An 18,437-nucleotide genomic window follows, 5' to 3' on the forward strand; every position below is an offset into this window, starting at 1 on the left:
GAATACCTTTAGGTATAAAACGCCTCGGTCATCTTCTTTTTATGAATATTGTAAGATTGGCAAAAGAACAACGCAAACCTTTATTTGATATCACGCTAAGTACAAATGAAAGCAATCCTCGGTGTATAAGTCATTTACAGCCGTGTGATTCATCAAAGCCATGTCATGCTACACGAACTTGAGGAATCAGTATGTCTTCCCCAACAAAAAATGATGTCCATTGGAGACGTCGAGGTGCTCACGCCAACCATCCGTCTCCGTTGGACACACTACCATCAATATTATCCACACTGCCTCCCGATGAAGCTGCATTTTGTGCCAAAAAATCACTGTCAAAACATGATATTGCTGTAAACTCATCCAACTCCTGCGGAAAATTGGTGACAAACCCCTCAAAGCCGAACTGTGGGACTTGGGGTAATCCGGCAGTGCTTGAAGAGTGTGCCATGTCCAGTTGGTGGAAGATTGATGTATCGTCTGGTGTTTGAGTATTGCCATTTTCTAGGTTGACAAACTTTTTACTATCTGTGTTATCGCTTATCGATCCAGTAAGGGTGTCAGGTAATAACCCGGTGTCAATGTCGCCGGGAACAGCAAGCTCAGTTGTAAAGGGTATTGTCGGGTTGGATAGTGATGTAGCATTAGCCGAGGATGAAAATTGCATCTCACTGGCGTCGCGTTTCCTTTTCAGAGTAGATTGAGACTTGTCACTGTTTGATGATGAATTGCCAGTCGCTGGCGAAATGGGCCCTGTTTTCCACAACATCTCCCAGCTTTTGAAACGCTCATAGCCAGAGTCTGCTGAATCTTGAGGCTCTTTGGCGGGACCTTGGATCTCGCTCCAATCTTCTAGGCGACGAATAGCCCGCTCCAGGGTTTCAATGACACTTACGGCTGATCTAGCCGAACCAATACCCATCGACATGATCTTTATTAGCCCCATGCCCTGAGTCAGTGCATTACGTAGCCTCTCCGTGCGCTTTGTCAAGCTTTGTGCCAATATCACAAGCAGCGCCGCACGACATGAGCTGAACTCTGTGTACGAGGCTCGTGCAAGACCTGTTTCGTCACGCAAGAGACGACACAAGTCGACTATTTCCAGTGCTGCTTCAACACAATCGCTTACCAGGATGGTTCTCAACTTAGATCGACTCGCGGATGTCTTTTGTAATGAAGATTGGTTACCGTTTCGCAAATTACTGAAAAGGAACGGACGGCCCATAAATATTCTGGTCAGGCAATAGTCGAGTTTGAGATGCACGTTGCAGCGGAATAGTGGGCTAGTGGGGTTGAGGTCGCGGCATGATGTCTCTTCTGGAAGACTCGACCACCATTCTATCAATTCTCGACGCTGGGTAAGAAGGTTCTCCAGAGGGTTCGGTTGCTGCCATTTGTGGGCTTTGCGCAATGATGATCTTGACCCATGATAAGCCTATCGGTCTTATAAGAGTTGAATGAAATAGTGCACTCACATTTCCTCGGCGACTTTGCCTAATTTCAACGTCAACTTAATCAAAGCTACCATGTTTGTAAGGTTGTTGGTTGTAGTGCTCGAATGTAGGCTAGGTAAATCCACCGGCAAATTGGCATCAACATCTGTGTCGGTAATCGAAGCAGGTCTGCCATGCAAAATACTGATTCGTCTGTTCAAGCAAATTAGCAACAGTTTTTATAGATTGCCGATTTGGAATTGCATACTTCTCAATAGTGAAGGCTGTCCAGAACACACGGTTTCGCACCTCCTGCATGTGCGGGTCCAAACCTTCACCAGTGTACCTTCGGTGCATGCCATTTTGGATTGCCAACTTTATTGCCAGTCCAAAGTAAGTGTACGATAATCCAGAGGTATCAAGTGGCAATAAATAAGTCCCAATCAGCAAGCACGCCTGTACACTCCTGACAGACGCAGTAGCAATGATATCTGGAAGCAGTTTAGACGCAAAATGGTAGAATGTCAGCCCGACTTCATCTTCCGAAAATCGGTGGTCATCTGTTGACGACTCCTCGCGACTGATTTTGTTGACCGGCGTTGGTGAAGCCATGTGTGCGAACTGCGTTCCTATCGCCAAAAGCATCAAGATAGCACAAACAGATGCTGCATCAACCGAGGTAAGACTATCTGGGTTGTTATAGCATATAGCCAGCTTATCGCGGAGCCAGTCTTCTTCCACATAGAAATTGTTCGTCTGTGCATATTTATTGGCGACATTGATGAGGAACTCTGCGACGTAACGGGGAGGTAAACATGCTATGGCAGCAGAAACCGAGGACGATGCTGACTCCAGATGTGTAGACCTCCATCTTTCTTCAAACGGAAGTGTTTCTTCCCTTTCCTACAATTATAGTCAGTCAAAAACGGTTTACCATGGGAGATGAGAAAAACGTAGTTCCAGAACATACCTCTGGTGCACTAGACTGCATCCATTCATCAATCTTTCTTCGGATTTTCATAGAAAAGTTGAGATACGAAAACTCTCCTGAATACTCTGCAGTACAAATAATGGTTAGTAGATAGATCGATAGCTCATACCGGTGGCTGAAACACAAAATCAAGGCACTGACGAGTTGTATTATCTGGGAAAGCTCGGATACTGAAGTTTTCTTCATCTATAGCCAGGTCATCCAAGTCATCCGTCTCAGCCTGAGTTGCAGGTCCTTCGGATATTGACTGTTCACGATGATCTCTTTGAAGGCCCTCGGCCACTTTGCGTAGTGACAGGATGTCGAAGGACATATTGGGTACATAATGCGCCAGTATGCGTTCCATGTAGCGCACCCGCTCGGCTTCTGCTTCATCATCGCGCGTGAAACTTTCAGTTCGGTGGCGGTGTCTATTCGATAATATTAGATATGCTTCTGATTTTGATTGTTGCTCTTCGTATTCAATACTCACCTAATTGACTTTTCTATTGGTTCCGATGGTGCATTAAATATGCATTGACGGTGATAGCGTGTGCACCTGCGACAGGGTACTCCCCCTTCACATTTTTCCTTCACTCTCCGACATCCATCGCATCTAAATAATTTTGGTTAGTATGAATGAAGCCCTATTCTCGCGGCAAGGTTAAATGCAGCCTTACGCTCGTACAGCTCTTTTGCGATTCTCTTCTGCAACCCGTGGCCTCTTAGCCTTATTCAGAGAGGGGTATGGATGCGGAGGCAGTTCCATATCTTCAATACAACCAATATGCCGATTACTTTGGCCATCTAGTGGTATAGTCCACGGGTCGTGTTATGGCCATCTATTGATTTGCCAGGTTCGTGCTGACCAGAAACTCCAATGATTGGCCTGAAAACCAGTCGCAGATGTAAGGATCAGAAACCTGGTTGCTCGCAGCCACACTAAAGAGGCTTGCGCAAGGTCGATTAGCGACAGGGTCTCGATCGAGTCAAGGATGGCATTGACATTGACATGTGAGAGAGTGCAACAAATTCGACAGGCGAAAGATAAAGGCATGTGGGGAATGGGGAAGGAAGTCGATAAGGAAGCAGCTGACCGATTACGGTCAGACTAGACTGTTTCTGGACTAGTCTATATTATGTAATAATTAATTACTGTCATGTAATGACCGTACTGACTATTGTTATTCCGTTCCGATCGATACGTCCATTCACAGCAGGAGCGAGCGAGCATGAGAACAACTCCTACACCTTCAGGATCCATGATCTGGGCCAATGGAACGTAAAACAATACTGGCATGCGACCAATGTCATGGTCACAAACTCAGATGCACGCCTCTCTCTCAGGGATGCGTCCGTTGCAATAGTAGGTTGAAGTCGATCCCTAAGAAAGTGGTGTACTTCACTCATACTCATTGTCAGGACTGGAAATTCGATGCACATCAAATCGCATGATAAAAAGGAGAGGAAGAAAGCCCAAGCTCGAGCGAGCATTGCCAATCTTGAATTTTTACCCAGTATATTGACCTTCTCAGTCTATTAAGTGGTATTGGAAGAGGAGCTGATGTTCATCCAGGATGCTCCAGATTATCCAATCTTGGATTGCATTCAAGGGCTTTTCGCCATGACGACACCCTGTGCGGAAACTCAACTCACACGTGCTGAAGCTTGTTGTCTGCTCGAACATTTTTATGAATCACCGAATCAAGAACTCCATACACGATTAATACGAAGGCATAGATTGTTTGACCAGCATGCCCCACGGCCAACATCACCCCCAGTGGTTCTTTCTATCCTCTGTGAGTGGTAAAATTTGAGCACAGTGGAATTTAGTCTTACCGGACTCTTAGGCTCTGCTATGTTCATGCCACGTGTTGACCGTAGCCCCGTTCTGCCAGGAAGAAGCTTGAATGAACACACAGCTTTGCGGCGAAACCTCTTTGCAGAGTTGATACGTCAGTTTCACCCTAGGACTCTGCCGGATTTTCATCATACCTTCGATGACGCTCTGACTGCGTTTGTGATTACGAGTATTGGTCCTAGCGAGAAGTCTGTGGAATCCAGTCTTCAATACTGGCTCACATTCCTGAAATTTATCGTACAGAAACTGGACCTGCATATGGACGTACCACATTTATGTGAGGATGACAAAGAAGAGAGACGGAGGTATGAATTAATCAATTCCTAGAAATCTACTCCACTGACAAGAACTCATAGGCTATGGTGGGCAACTTATATTATTGATCGTCACTCTTCCTTGTCCTTCAATAGCCGGCCCCTTATCACTGACCACGAATGCCACCAACTTCCTACACCACGCTCTGACAGTATTTGGGACCAGACGGGTTCATTAACCGCAGCCAAAGATGACATGAACTACGGAACTGATATCCTTAAGTATGCTGTGTGCAGCCTAGACATGTTTGGTGTTTTTATTCCCCTGTCAAGGTAAAGATTCTGGTGACCCCCTGCTCATATATAAGAAACATACTGACAACTAGTAGGATATTAGGCGAAATACTTGAATATCATTTCCTTTGCGGCAGCGCGACCTTTAATCAGTCTGCTGATTATCTGCTGTCTGTGAGACGAAATATCGAGGGCAATCTTGGCCTGTGGTTCATCTCTTTCCAGTCTCTAGTCGAACCTGACTTTGCTAAACTTGCAGAAGTTCAAGGCGAGGCTCCGGCCTTGCGCGATGAGCCTCAGATTGCTTATTACGCACTGCATCTATATCATTGCATGCATATATTGTTGTATGGCCCAATGGACATCGTGGTCATGTATGAGGATTTGAAATGGCAAGCATCATCTGAATTTGTTGCAGCATGCGAGCATGCAAATGCTTGCGCCAAGGTAAGCCAGGGACAATTTTACATCAACTGGCATGTCCAGGCCTATTCTAATCATGTGATGGATTTACTGATAAAGACATTAGATGGCACAGCATGTTTTGAGGGTCGATCCCCATCTATCGCTCATGTATAGATATTACGGGACTTATTTCCTTCAGTCTTGCTTTATATTCCTTATACTTGCTCAAAAACTAGGCCGACAGTCAGATGACCTGATCATAAGCAACTGCGCCATCAATCTCGAAGTCCTGGACAAGTTCATCCTCACAACCAATATGGACTACCAGCATGATTTCGCGAAACTCCTACGCAAGGTTCTTTCCGATCTCATTCAACATCCGACGTCAAAAGAGCCCGAGTTGGAAGAGGCTGCCCAGTCTTCGTTGGACCCCGAAATGCTTCGTTACCGCTGGATACCTGGCTTTAAAGGACTGGTACCCAACCCAGACCTGGTTGAATGATAATATAATTGCATTTTTACACAATAGCCAAACGTATGACAGTTATCCTACACTCCTCCTCTGTTCCCATGACACAAAAAGCAGATCTTGATTTTTATTTTCAAGGAATTGTCTACGAAATGTCGTCACCCCCGGTGACTATTCTTGCTGCTTGTCGTGCGGCAACTATGTACTCGCTGATGAGGTTGAATCTGCGCTTCCGATGCAACCAGTCTTTGTCCGAGGACATATTCACCACCTTTGTCTTGCGGTCAAAACTATATACAGATGCAAGGCTTTTGGCCTCGCTTATACTGGGAGCAGCGATAAACGTGATCCAATCGGTCTGAATGCGATTCACCAGTTCAGCATTGCTTATAACATCGGTTCGCGAGGCCTGGTCCATTGCGCGCAGGGCATCATGGAAAGCATCACAGATATAGATGAGGTCAACACAGTGATGAGCGACTCCATGATTAGGTCCTGGGAACGGATTTCCGAATTCCACGCGATACGAGTGAACTTGAATGGGGTGTACATGTGAAGCACTATTCTGCTCCGGAAACTCTTTCGCGAAAGGTTCCCATGTCGTCAGGTCATCGCGTGCTTGTTGAACGGGATAACCAAACTGAATATCGGACAGGAAACGGAAAACTTGCTCGTGCAAGGATGCAACCGGCATGCTTGCTTCAAGCTTATATATGCTGCAAAATTCCTCCCAGAAGGCTTCATCCAGCAGACTCCCTACAGTCAAGCGAGCTTTGAGGTCGTCAAAGCTTTTGATTTGCATCACCTGGAAGCGATGCATCGTTCCCTGTTCCAAAAAGTTGATCCATTAACTTGTATGGTCTTAATTTCGAGTTTTAGACTTTCACAAACCTCGAACTCTGTATCTCCGATCAAAACAGCAAATTCCGGTTTTTCATATGGCCCGATAGCTGGTACAGGGGATTTTGTGCTAGAAAACTGTACACTCCAGTGATTCCCTGCTCTTCGTGAAATAGTCAAGTCGTCCTGGACCAAGGGACAAACATTCCATCCCAACTCTCTGTATGCCTGAAGAATTGTGTCTGCTGGTATCCTTTTCATGAACTCCATGCGTTCAGCGATGTCCTCAACAGGAGCCCCTAACTTTTTACACAATGTAGCCCATCGTGTATCTGCACCTTTCATGGTGAGGGGGCCAAGAACACCAACTGCGCCGGACTGGATTATTGCCCGCTGGACCAAAGGGGCGTTTGACCCTAGAAGTGCGTCTAGAAGATGCGCATGTGCTGAACTCCCTCCGGCCGACTGCCCGCCCACTGTCATTTTACTTGAGTCACCGCCGAAGGCCCCAATGTTGCGTTGTACCCAACACAGTGCGATATTCTGGTCCCCAAGTCCGAAATTGCATCCTTTTGTCTGCCCAAGTGATTGGGACTCAATAATCTCAGATGACGCCGCGAACCCAAAGACATTGAGACGGTAATTTATCGTAACGACAATAATCGGTGTTCCTAGTTCTATCGATTTGGCAACTAGGCGGGCAGGGTCTATAATCATAGCATCGACATTAGCAATCTTGATCACGCTGTTCCACAGCAATCTCATCGAAGAGTCCCCTCACCCCACATTGGATCTGTCCCAGCGCCAAAAGTGTAGGCTCCACCATGGATATAGACATAGACAGGCAGTTTGGTCTCTGATCCGGATGGTGGTATGGGCACCCTACTTGGTCTAGTGATAAACAGATTCAAGCAGTCGAATTCGGATTCCGCAACATCGCCCGGGAACTCAAGACACGACTGGTAGAAATCGCTATTATTCGGCTCTTGTGGTTGCGGACAGCGAGGACTTTGACAATATGCAAGATCAGTTAAACGCTATCAACAATATGTCGATCCAGCAAACCTACCCATTTTTCGTTGCGTCGAAAGTGTCCTGGGGCAACCGATCAAGAAGCACAGCGTGTTGCCATCTTCCGGGAACCTTGCCATATGGAATACCTCGAAATTCTTCAATCTCGTCGATATATCCACGCTTGCCAATAACTGTTTGAGTGATGGGCGGTTCCGTCCATGAGGGAAACGATACTGAAACTCTGTCCTGCATTGTATCTGGGAAAACTATACAAAAGTAACAGGAGGTGGCAGAAAAGATGAACAGATAGGGGCCGGATCAAGGGTACCGGAGCTGTTCTTTATTTAAAAAATTAAACTACCCGATCTCATACAAGTTATTATTGATTTGGACTGCTAAGCGGGCCTGGAATTTGGATATCAAAACTTTGATCGGGGAATTACACGGATAGCATTCGGCGAAAAACCCCAGTTCACCCCAGGTTATTCAGGTGACTCGGCTAGCACTCCACATTTTGAAAACTCTTCTAGAGGGATACTCAATCGCAGTATCTAAATTCCAGACTGGTCTATCAAAACTCTAATCGGAAAATTAAGCGCATGGCGTTCGGCGAAAATCAAAACGTCCAAGCAACTTTTCAACCCCGGAATTGTCCTGTGTAGGGAGTAGCACTCCGCATGTCTATAAATCTAGCTTCTTACCCCGTCTTCATGATGTTTCATTATCATCGTCCTTGATTTTTTTTTCTCTTCTATTGCTCATTCCTTTATTGTAATCGCAGAGATGAGCTCCAACACCTCGGTTTGGTCTGCTGTGCGCGCAGAATGGCGTGCCATCGGTATCTGTCTCTTTATCACCATCGGGGCCATTCAGTTTGGCTTTGACTCCTCCTACTATTCAGGTACGCAAATTTTCTTTTATTGAAGTAATGGGAGCTAATAGAGAAAAGGAATCCTCGCGATGGAGCCATTCATCGAAGCATATGGACACTACGACTCTTCAATAGGGACTTATATTATGTCTTCAAGCATCCAATCCTTGACCACTAGCATCATTAATGTTGGCGAACTTATCGGGGCTGTCTCATCCTACATAGTAGGTGACCATCTTGGCCGTCGCGGAGGGCTGTTTGTCTCCAGCTTCATGGTTGTGCTGGGAGTTATTTTCCAGACAGCAAGTCACTACCTCGGGATGCTCATCGTCGGCCGATTACTTCTGGGTTGGTACAAACTCAGTACAATCCCAAAATTATATATTTGCTTACGGATACATCCAGGATACGCTGTCGGCTTAATCTCTTGCTTGGTTCCCCTGTATGTGGCGGACTGTGCACCTGCTCGGTTTCGTGGAGCACTAGTGTCTATGTACCAATTTAATGTTGGCATTGGGCTCTTATTGGGTGTCATCGTAGATAATGCTACCAAGGACCGCAATGACAGCGGCTCATACCGAATTCCCATGGCAGTGCAGCTGATTTTCCCAATCGTGCTCGTTCCCGGTTTGGTCTTCTTAACGCCAGAGTCGCCCCGGTGGCTGTTGACAAAAGGACGAGTTGAAGAGGCCCGGGTTTCTTTACAACGGTTGCATGGAAACAGACCGGAACTAATTGAGGAGGACATTGAGTATATTGTTAGGACTATTGAGGAAGAGCAGCGCCATGATAGTTCCTGGCGTGAACTTCTGACATGGGGACCCGAAGGCCGCAAGGCTTACATCGGCATGGCCCTTCAAGGTAATAGCTTCTTTCCCTACGCCTTTGTATTGATCGCATGACACTAAGCTCTCTTAATAGCATGGCAACAAGCATCCGGTATCAATTTTATCACAGGCTACGGTATTGTGTTTTTTAGCACAATTGGAATCACAAACTCCTTCCTGATCCAAATTGGCCTATACCTTGTTGGTTTCCCAGCACTATGGGCAAATCAGTATACAATCGAGCGATTCGGCCGCCGGCCTATGCTTCTTCTAACTGTCTGTGTCCTGGTAGCAGTTCTTCTCATTGTTGGCGGATGCGGTATGGCACCAACTAAATCGCTTGCCCTGGACCGCACAATCGTCGCCATGGTGTTTGTTTTCATAATTGTTTTCAATCTTTCACTCGGCCCAGCAGTCTGGGTAGTTACGTCGGAGATTTCTACCGGCCATAACCGCAATAAACTTATGGCTTCCTCCACCGCTGCAAATTGGTTCTGCAGCTGGCTTGTTACTTTCACATTCCCGTACTTATTCAATAGTGACGGGGCAAATCTTGGTGCTCGAGTTGGTTTCATTTATGCTGGCTTGATGGCTGCTGCGGCGGTGTGGATCTTTGTCTTCCTGCCTGAGACATCTGGGCGCTCTCTGGAGGAGATTCAAGCACTTTTTGCTGGCCATGTGCCCGCACGTAAATTCAAATGTGAGATTAACCCATCAAAATTTTGTTATTTTTCTATTCAATGGGAGCGCTAACAAAGGAAATGCGCAGCATATGTTATCCCTGGAGCAGTTCAATCAGCCGACATGGAGGACGAGAAGACAAGTCAGGTTGTTCAAGTAGAGCAACCATGAGTTTGTCGCTTATTCCCATCTTCTGTTTTTACAAAACCACTGCTTTATATGAGCATAAGTGCCTCAGGATATATGAAATACCAAATTAAGAGCCATTAGTTGATGTATCTACCAATATTCATAGCCATTATCGGACATCGGGCTCTCATTAAACGGGTCTTGTATTTGTACTTCCTTTTCGAAAAACTAAGGGAGTATGTCTAGCTCAAGACACAAATTGTATGAGGCGATATATTTTAAACAGGAGTCTCCTTGTATCTTCCCGTCGACGTCACCTTTAGTCCTATCCCTAGCCCTAGCCCTAGCCCTAAGTCGTCAGGAACATGTCAATTAAACAACTATCAAGTGAGAGGACCTTAGCGAAGACTATAAATCGTTCATTGGTTCCCAAGCTTCTTTGTTTAAGCTGAAATTATATATGCTCAGCCATGTTTCAGAAAATAACTCATACCATGAAACATATGTTGTTTAGGATACGGCCCGTTTCTCCGAGGATCCCGGGTCACAAACAACGCTACTTCTAGCAAGGTCCAAGGCAAATATCATTTGTGATTTGGTGGTTGGTACGCACCGATATCAAACTAGACGATCCATACCTAGTTAGGATGATCAGAATATAGCTCACTGTAGGAAATCAGCTCATGTCACGGGGAAAGGTGTACAGAGCCGCTTTAAGTGATTTCCAATTATCTACTATTGTTTAGTTTTCAAGGGTCCAAGACCAGAAACCGTAGAAATAGCTTTATATCAGATTGAAACATAGCCCGAACGCGTGTTTGACATATTTGACTCCAGGGATATGTTAACTACGTAATAGCCCCCAACGCATCAAGCAAGCAAACCCAATTGAACATCTGGAGGTCTTCGAATGTAACCCAAAGCCACGATATTTCTGGGGAACAGACAACGGCCCCAACCAACTGGCAGATTTGATCAAGATCTACAGTGGGGTAACCATATGTGTAAGAGGAACCCTCAAAATAGCTATGTTTATGTAGTCATACAACGCCGGAGGTAGGGTTCCTACATTAAACCTCACAGCCTCATTTCCCCGATTTTCATCATCAACGTCAACTTACTCATGCAGTTGGTAAAGGATACGGGCCTGAACTTCACGTGGATGACGCTCTAATGTGATGTTCCTATGAATACCAACAATGTGAGGTCATGGATTTAGTTTACAATTGGTCAAATAGTACTTACCATGACCCTTCCAGATTCGATTCTCGTCATGTTTGTCATTCTGAATCCTTCCAACCACAGAATCTTCTGCTATGACGTAGGGAAATGACGTAGGGAAATGACAACGACTTCAATCGGATCATGTAGTAGAATAATGTCTAGGTTGAAATATAAAAGGGTATCAGATTTCTGTCTAGCAACAAACAATCATATTGTCAAATCACTCCACCAACGAATCATTAATTCTAGCCAATGGTACCTAGGTAATGGCCAGTATGATATTTCCGTTGGACAAGTACCTTGATACCAAAAAAATAGGCTTGCTTCCGTTCAAGGTCGCCGCCTGCACGGCAATTGGCAGGACTATATGCTCCTAGACGCGTTACATAGGCAGCACCGATATGAATATCTAGGCAAGTCAACGAGTACTTCCCTATTTAAGCGTCCTGGGCAAATGGCACAATCTACATTTCTTAGTTGTGTATAGCTACTAAGTAGTACTCAGCTCTCCTGTGGCTTTGCATCTGAACCATCATTTATTGGTCGAGTCATCCATCCCATAACCAAGAAAAGCCTCTTACCTCATTGCTAGGTATGGAGCGAGCGCCTCGACAATATCAAAGTTGCCTAGATACTTAAATACAATGCAGTGCATATCATTGGTAGAGTTCGTTTGTGAACATGGAAAATACCGTCGTTGAGAATTTAGATTCGAAGATTATTTAGAAATTAAGGAAGTAAGCTTCCATGATTTCATGGTGGATATAACATTTCCATCAGAACCAACCTTGGAAGGGGCTACATGTACGGTAGAGGCCCGAGCAAGCCCTAAACTCTATCTACTCTGGGAGGCATAGCATAGCTATCCAGTCAGATTAGACGGCTTACATCCAGCACCATGAATCAAGGGGGAATTCAAAGATCAACGAATATTGTGATACATCACAATTGATATATCGAGAGTGAGAAATTGGATACTTGCCGGAGTAGGTAACATACAATGGGGGGCCAAATACCGGATAACTAGCTATTGTGGACCGAAACATGCTCGTGCTAGGAACGGACCCGTGGTGCTCAGATCGCGGAACAACTAAGCAATCTTGGAAGTGGTACCTGGCTTGTTTAGAGTATTTACACGTAGCCGAGGAAGCATAATCACCGGAGAAACGGAGGGCAGTGAGATCGAGAGGAGCGCCCAAGCTGGAGAGCACACCCTTAAAAGTTCATTCTTCTTACCCATACTAGACTTATGGTGGTGGAAGTACACACATTTAGCCAACGGCAAAACATGGCGAAGATACGGATGGGGAAGGTGATGAAACCAGGAAAGATCGGCACACAGCCACTGACAAGAGGTAATACCAAGCCAACAATAAATATACATAGTATAGTATAGTATACATACTGCATATGTACATCCCATCGGAAAGCTGTATTGTTCCGTAGATTGTAGTTCATCGTGCATTTTTCGTTGGCCGCGAATCCAATCGAGTAAATGAATGAATGATAGAGAATGAGCTCAGCACATGCTTACCTAGGTACAGACTAAGGTATGTAACCGCCTTCGTTTCGGTAGATATGACTCCGAGAATTTGGGGCCAAGTGGAGTCTGTAACGGTGACAGATCCGTGGAAGTTTAGTTTTACACTTTGTCAGCGGCTTACTCCGTGCAACGAAATGGGCTTGATGAGATGAGTCTTGAGTAGTTGATGCTGATTCGCTCAGAGACCAAGGAAAAAATCTCTCCGTAGCTGTCGAGAGTCAAGACTGGACAAGAACGGAGAATATGCTGTACGCATCCTTTTACTCCGTGACCGACAAGGACCGTGGGTTGGTAAGAAATTAAAAATACTAATCTGGGCCAAACTTTAAAGCATTCGGATCTCATAGCGAAAACAAACGACGCATTCCCATTGGCCATCGGCACTGCGCCCGAACCACGAGGCGCATCTCAAGTAACTCATATAGGCATGAATCTACCGAAATACGTTCCTGTAACAGTGTAACGGTGTAGTAGAGCTGCTGTCTGAGCCCTGATGTTACATGAACTGTTTCTGTTTCTCGAGAGGTCCAGAATCTGACTTTGTTTGAGCCCACAGAAAGAATGATACGGGCAGGACGGACCGAGGGACAAGTGACAGACAAGACTATCACAGCTCCCAGGTTGAGATTCTCGGCAGCAAGCGGCGACCATGCCCGTAACCAAGTTAGCGGCAGGATTGGATCTCATAAGGCGGGCGGACAGCCAATTGCACGTGTACAGGCGGGGACTGCAAATACAGGGCAATAATACAGACTAGCAATGCGGTATTGGTAATTCTGTGGAAATACGGACAACCATTTCAAGACGAGGCTTAGCTCTAGTCAGCACTGAAGAATAGAGAGAGTATCACACTTCCGAGGATAAATAAACAAAAGGTGCATAATGCCGTGGTGAAAGAAGGGTTCAACGCCTCGAATATAATTGGTATAACAGGCCCCGGGGGTTACATGTGAAAATGACAGGATGAAATGCAAGATGACCAAAAAAGCAAAGAGAGCGGCTCCTTGACACAGGCACCCTCAATCAAGGCTGCAAGCCGTGCAGAAATGCCCTCAGGTGGACCGACGAGTCGGTGATTTACGGTTTGATACGATGGTCAACTCCATCAAGTCATTTTTCAAGAGTGAAGATCATACCCATCACCCCCCACCCTGCGGTTGGGAGTTAGTCCAGGCTCAAGGGGGACTGACACACCACACTTGCCAAGGTCAAAATTGTATGGAATCGCTGACAAAATTGACATTTACCAGAGTATACAATATTGATCAGCACCCCCAAAATAAGATGTACTCTGTACTCGTAATGATCAAATAATTTCAAGTTCTAAAAATAAGTATTATTACATGTTTGAATATTCCTCGTAGTAATTTAAACCCATACGAAAATTTCCTAGCGGGAACTTCGGTAGGATATTTAAACTAGAATATCTCTATAGTTTTGATTTTATTATGTGGTAAGATATGTAACTTATAGTAACTATGGGATAAATGAATTAGTTTTTAGGTCATTCTGCACCATCTTCGGGGGTGTTAAGGTAGAATGTATAGTTAAATGTTAATTTTGTTAAAGATCTCATACAATTTTGACCTTGGCCACTATGCTCGGGCGAGCGCTGAGCACAACCACAGGGTGGGGGGAAGCGCCGTGACGGGTAACTGGACACGTCGAGCTATCTCTTCCATTGTCCCCATCGGGTGCGAGGGAGCGGCTGACTGCTTGCAGCTGGAGTATGACTCTCTGGAGTGAGCCCATGTTAGACTAGATGCAGATTAGGTCGAACCATCGGAGGGAGAGCATGAGAGGCACAAACTCTAATAGATGAATTGCACTCTCCATTAGCAGTCTAGAGTCCCGAATGCCTTCATTTACTCCAGACTGGGGAGGGGGGGGGGGGGGGACCTATAATCACGTTCTTAAGACTCGACACCATCGTGATGAATCTACGGAATGCTCTGTTTAGGGCAAGTTCAGGCGCCACCCGGCTGGTCGCTCCATGTCTAGATTGGTGATGAGTGGCTGCTAATCTGCCACGAGTCACGGCCGTAGGTATACGACGGTATTTATATGATATTATCGTTGTGTATCATGACATGCGGCAAGTTCTCCTCTCGGCAATAACAGCATCCATTATGTTCTTTGTATGTTATGATGATTCACGGTTTGCGGAGGTTGCCGGTAAATTCGAGCGATACGTATGTGTAATGGCGAACATCTCCGGCACACCCGCGTATTATACAGACATGAACTCTAACCGTATTTAGTAATAATTTGGTCACGTGATTGTATATTTTATTCGTAAACGACTACCGACTACCGAGTAATTAACTAACTAGTTATACGTCCCGATTCCTAGATATGTATGTAATACGCATACACCTGTATGTATGTTGTACTTGAAGATGAGCCTAAATGTAGCCCACTCCTTATTCCATAATAAATGTTGTCCAATATACACGGATGGTACAAGACTAATCTACCTGCTCATAACGATCGGCAGAGGTCCAATGGGAGCTACAGAGAAGAATTATCTGTGAATAATTCAACAAATTTAAAGGATCGAATGTGGATGCTAACGTGCTGTAAGTTGTGATCTACATTAAACTAGAATTTCCCATCTGACCTGTCTTTTCGTCTGTCTGGGCCAGGAGTCAGTACGAAGTAGTCGCAGAATGTTGCTTACTCTCAACTGCTTACGCTTGTTATGGCCTGGGTGCTTCTAATTCGGCTTGACGACTGGCGCTCATTTATCTTGATGATTTGGAATGATCTGATGGCGTGCATACAGATAGATCAAGAAGTTCATTTCCGCTCAAGCATGCGATCGAAGTTACACAACGTCCGTAACCCGCATATTCGATTTCGATCTTACATAGTTATAGTAACTTATGTAACTACCCACTGCCTAGTACAGTAATCAAGAAATGTACCATTTGATACACCCTAAAAAGGCAAATCCCGATCATGAGAACCACTTAATATCCAAGATTTGGGCCTTACCAACTAAAGCGGGTGGTGAATGGCTAGGTACGGAGCCACATGACATGACATGAATCGTCATCGACATACTAAGGGCAATTATTAAGCCATCTACTTTTCGAGGAAGTTGGAAGTTGTTCGACTGCTTCATCTACATCAATTAGGTTGTACCTGGTCCATCAACAAACACGGTTCAGCATCGAATGCTTCCTCTTCCGTCTCTTAAGATTACCGTAAGTTACTTAACTCTAAAACATAACTAGTCAGTTAACTAAGTTAGTTATTGAGTCTGGCAGCCTGCTGACTGTTCAGAGCCAGGCTAAAACCCCATTGGCCATCTTGTGTTGGTTAATCGGGTCGGTTGATGAAACGAAACCTAGCTAGTCAGTATACTTTGAACATCTAACAACATTATCGACCATGGCGCTCAGCCCTTCAGCCTGCATACGACCAGCTGATGGAAACCAGACTGGCTTGCGTCGCGACCAGCCAATGATTGTAGATATCGTATATGTACGACCACGGAGGATGCCGTGCCCTAATGTACCGCCAACAAATCGATGAAATCCTTCACAGCAACCACGGCGCGCGCTAGGATATGTAGCACGACGCCGCACGGAGTTCAGGTACCTACTACCTACTACTTGGTCGGGCTGTATCTGCATGAGGCTAGAATACACATGTAGTAGTGGTAAACACGGGATACTCCAGACAAATCTCGTCGAGTCGGTATCGGACGGTTTTAGCAGCAGAAAAGAGAGGACCCACAGTCCACGCGCGGAGTCCTCGGCAAGGATAAAATCTATTCCTCTGCAGATGCAGAATGGAGTACATACTATGTACGTAGTAGAAGTGTATTTTATTGTTTCGAGGGAGAATTGTAAATCTTCAATCTGTTGATCTATCAAAGCGTACGTCGTAGCAAGTAGGCCTACTCCGTACGGCGTATCGTATCTCTAAGATAGATGCCCATGTTGATTGATTACTTACTCCGTACTCCGTCGGACCCAGGAGAACGGTTAGACAGTTGGAGTGTTGGACACGATCTACAATCTCCCGGTTCGGATCGAAGACGGTTAACTTCTCCGTAGTTAGTTATCCATTAAACCTTTAATTCTCTGCGACCTCGCATTTTCCCGACCAAGGTCCGTAGATGGATAGAAGGTTAATAAAATCTCAAATTACAGTCTCCCTGCAGCTGCAGAAAGAAATCTCAGCGGGAACGCCAACCGAGGCAGGGATCGTAGCAACAACAAAAAAGCAGAAGAGATAACGTACCACTAATTCGGCAAAATTTCCGTCGTTGCAGAAGATTAGATTATGTTCGGGTTATCGGGCTACTATGCAGTAACTACAGACGAGGATTTACGTACGCTTTGATCCACTGCTGTGGCTGTGTTGACGTGATGCCATTGGCCCAACAACCTCGTTAACGACTCCATATGCAAATTAGCGTGTGAATTGTTGAATTGTTCAGACGGCTCGGGAGATCTGAATTGACTACATGCGAGGTAGTACTGCTTTAGTCCATAGACGAACTTGGTGATAAGTTGTTGCTTGGCAGGATCTTAATTTAATTTATCCATAACCAGGTCTGGGCATCCCTGACTGTATGTGGTGTTTGATTTTCTCGTGAAAGACGGAGAGAATGTTCCTTGGTAGAGTCCGTCCGTACATGCACTAGAGTGACGCCAGGGAGGCAATATCGAAGAGTAGACGCAACCAGTGGGAGGGACGAAGGTCAGAAAGCATTCTAAAAGGAACGCCCCGCGATCATCCATTCAAGTCTCCGCTTTCATGCTTGAGTCTAGGCTGAAAAAGCCTGAAACAAAGCTAGACGGGTCCAACGTGGTTGGGGATTTGCTTTTTCTATTCTTTCCTGGTGGTGATTGTCCCATCTTGAAAATAAAATCTCTCCGTAGATTCGTCCCTCTCTGATCACGCCTCGGTATCAGAAGTACCGATATAAATCTTGGGTTCTATAATGAACAAAACTCCGTACGATCTCGACGAGCATACACTGACTGTAATGTAAGTAAGTTCCACATGTAATTTACAGCCCGGTCATGCATATTACGTACCGTACATACTCCGTATGAAATTCAAACGGCGCCCAAAGTTCTGCCATTCCGAGCCTTGGGCGCGTTCTTAGAGTAGCTTGTTGGATCCGTCATCTTTGGCTGGAGTTCATCAATGTTTGTGACTGGCTTTCCCCTTTGAGACTGACCGAAGTGTGATTTGCATACTCCGTTGGCCTAGTGCTAGGTCTAACCGTGACAAGCCGCACCTTCGGTACCCTCTGGCGATACCGGAACATACGAGTCGTTAATTACGGCGCCGACTCCCGAGAACAAACAATCGATCGTGATCATACATGTGAGATGATCTGGAGTCCGTGATATTTTAAAGGCACGTTGAAAAATACACCTCAATGTCAAGCCATTCTGCACATCTAGTATTATGCCTACACAGACAGCTAGCTGACTGACAGATCAGCGAAGTCGGGCCAAACTTAGACAAGACCCAAAAGACTCCTAAGGCGGAAAACGCTAAGAGAATGACGGGAATCCACTAAAAAGTTTGCCACCAGTCTTTCCGAGAGGCTGGAAAGTCGCAAGCTCTGAAACTGCCAACGAGAGGACGAGACGT

At 45.5% G+C, this 18,437-nt stretch overlaps 4 protein-coding genes across 4 annotated transcripts; 2 read left to right on the top strand and 2 right to left on the bottom strand.

The window, feature by feature from the left end:
• Nucleotides 1-238: 238 nt before the first annotated feature.
• On the bottom strand, nt 239-3,169 carry EYB26_006003 (uncharacterized protein; the record flags this gene model as incomplete). The annotated part of the gene is made up of 7 exons (XM_054265280.1): nt 239-1,415; nt 1,473-1,643; nt 1,699-2,333; nt 2,401-2,486; nt 2,563-2,831; nt 2,894-3,016; nt 3,081-3,169. The coding sequence occupies 7 exons, from the start codon at nt 3,167-3,169 to the stop codon at nt 239-241; spliced, it is 2,550 nt and encodes an 849-aa protein (XP_054121255.1).
• Nucleotides 3,170-3,675: 506 nt separating this feature from the next.
• Nucleotides 3,676-5,716, top strand: EYB26_006004 (uncharacterized protein; the record flags this gene model as incomplete). Its single annotated transcript, XM_054265281.1, has 7 exons — nt 3,676-3,766; nt 3,823-3,917; nt 3,977-4,199; nt 4,251-4,566; nt 4,618-4,848; nt 4,905-5,256; nt 5,339-5,716. 7 exons carry the CDS (start codon nt 3,676-3,678, stop codon nt 5,714-5,716), a joined length of 1,686 nt encoding a protein of 561 aa, XP_054121256.1.
• Nucleotides 5,717-5,828: 112 nt separating this feature from the next.
• EYB26_006005 (uncharacterized protein) lies at nt 5,829-7,789 on the bottom strand (the record flags this gene model as incomplete). Its single annotated transcript, XM_054265282.1, has 4 exons — nt 5,829-6,509; nt 6,575-7,230; nt 7,305-7,531; nt 7,593-7,789. 4 exons carry the CDS (start codon nt 7,787-7,789, stop codon nt 5,829-5,831), a joined length of 1,761 nt encoding a protein of 586 aa, XP_054121257.1.
• A 531-nt stretch (nt 7,790-8,320) lies between these two features.
• On the top strand, nt 8,321-10,087 carry EYB26_006006 (uncharacterized protein; the record flags this gene model as incomplete). Its single annotated transcript, XM_054265283.1, has 5 exons — nt 8,321-8,438; nt 8,487-8,756; nt 8,814-9,269; nt 9,330-9,935; nt 10,005-10,087. 5 exons carry the CDS (start codon nt 8,321-8,323, stop codon nt 10,085-10,087), a joined length of 1,533 nt encoding a protein of 510 aa, XP_054121258.1.
• Nucleotides 10,088-18,437: the final 8,350 nt, after the last annotated feature.

The sequence above is a fragment of the Talaromyces marneffei genome, chromosome 4, assembly GCF_009556855.1.
Source record: "Talaromyces marneffei chromosome 4, complete sequence".
NCBI lineage: Eukaryota > Fungi > Ascomycota > Eurotiomycetes > Eurotiales > Trichocomaceae > Talaromyces > Talaromyces marneffei.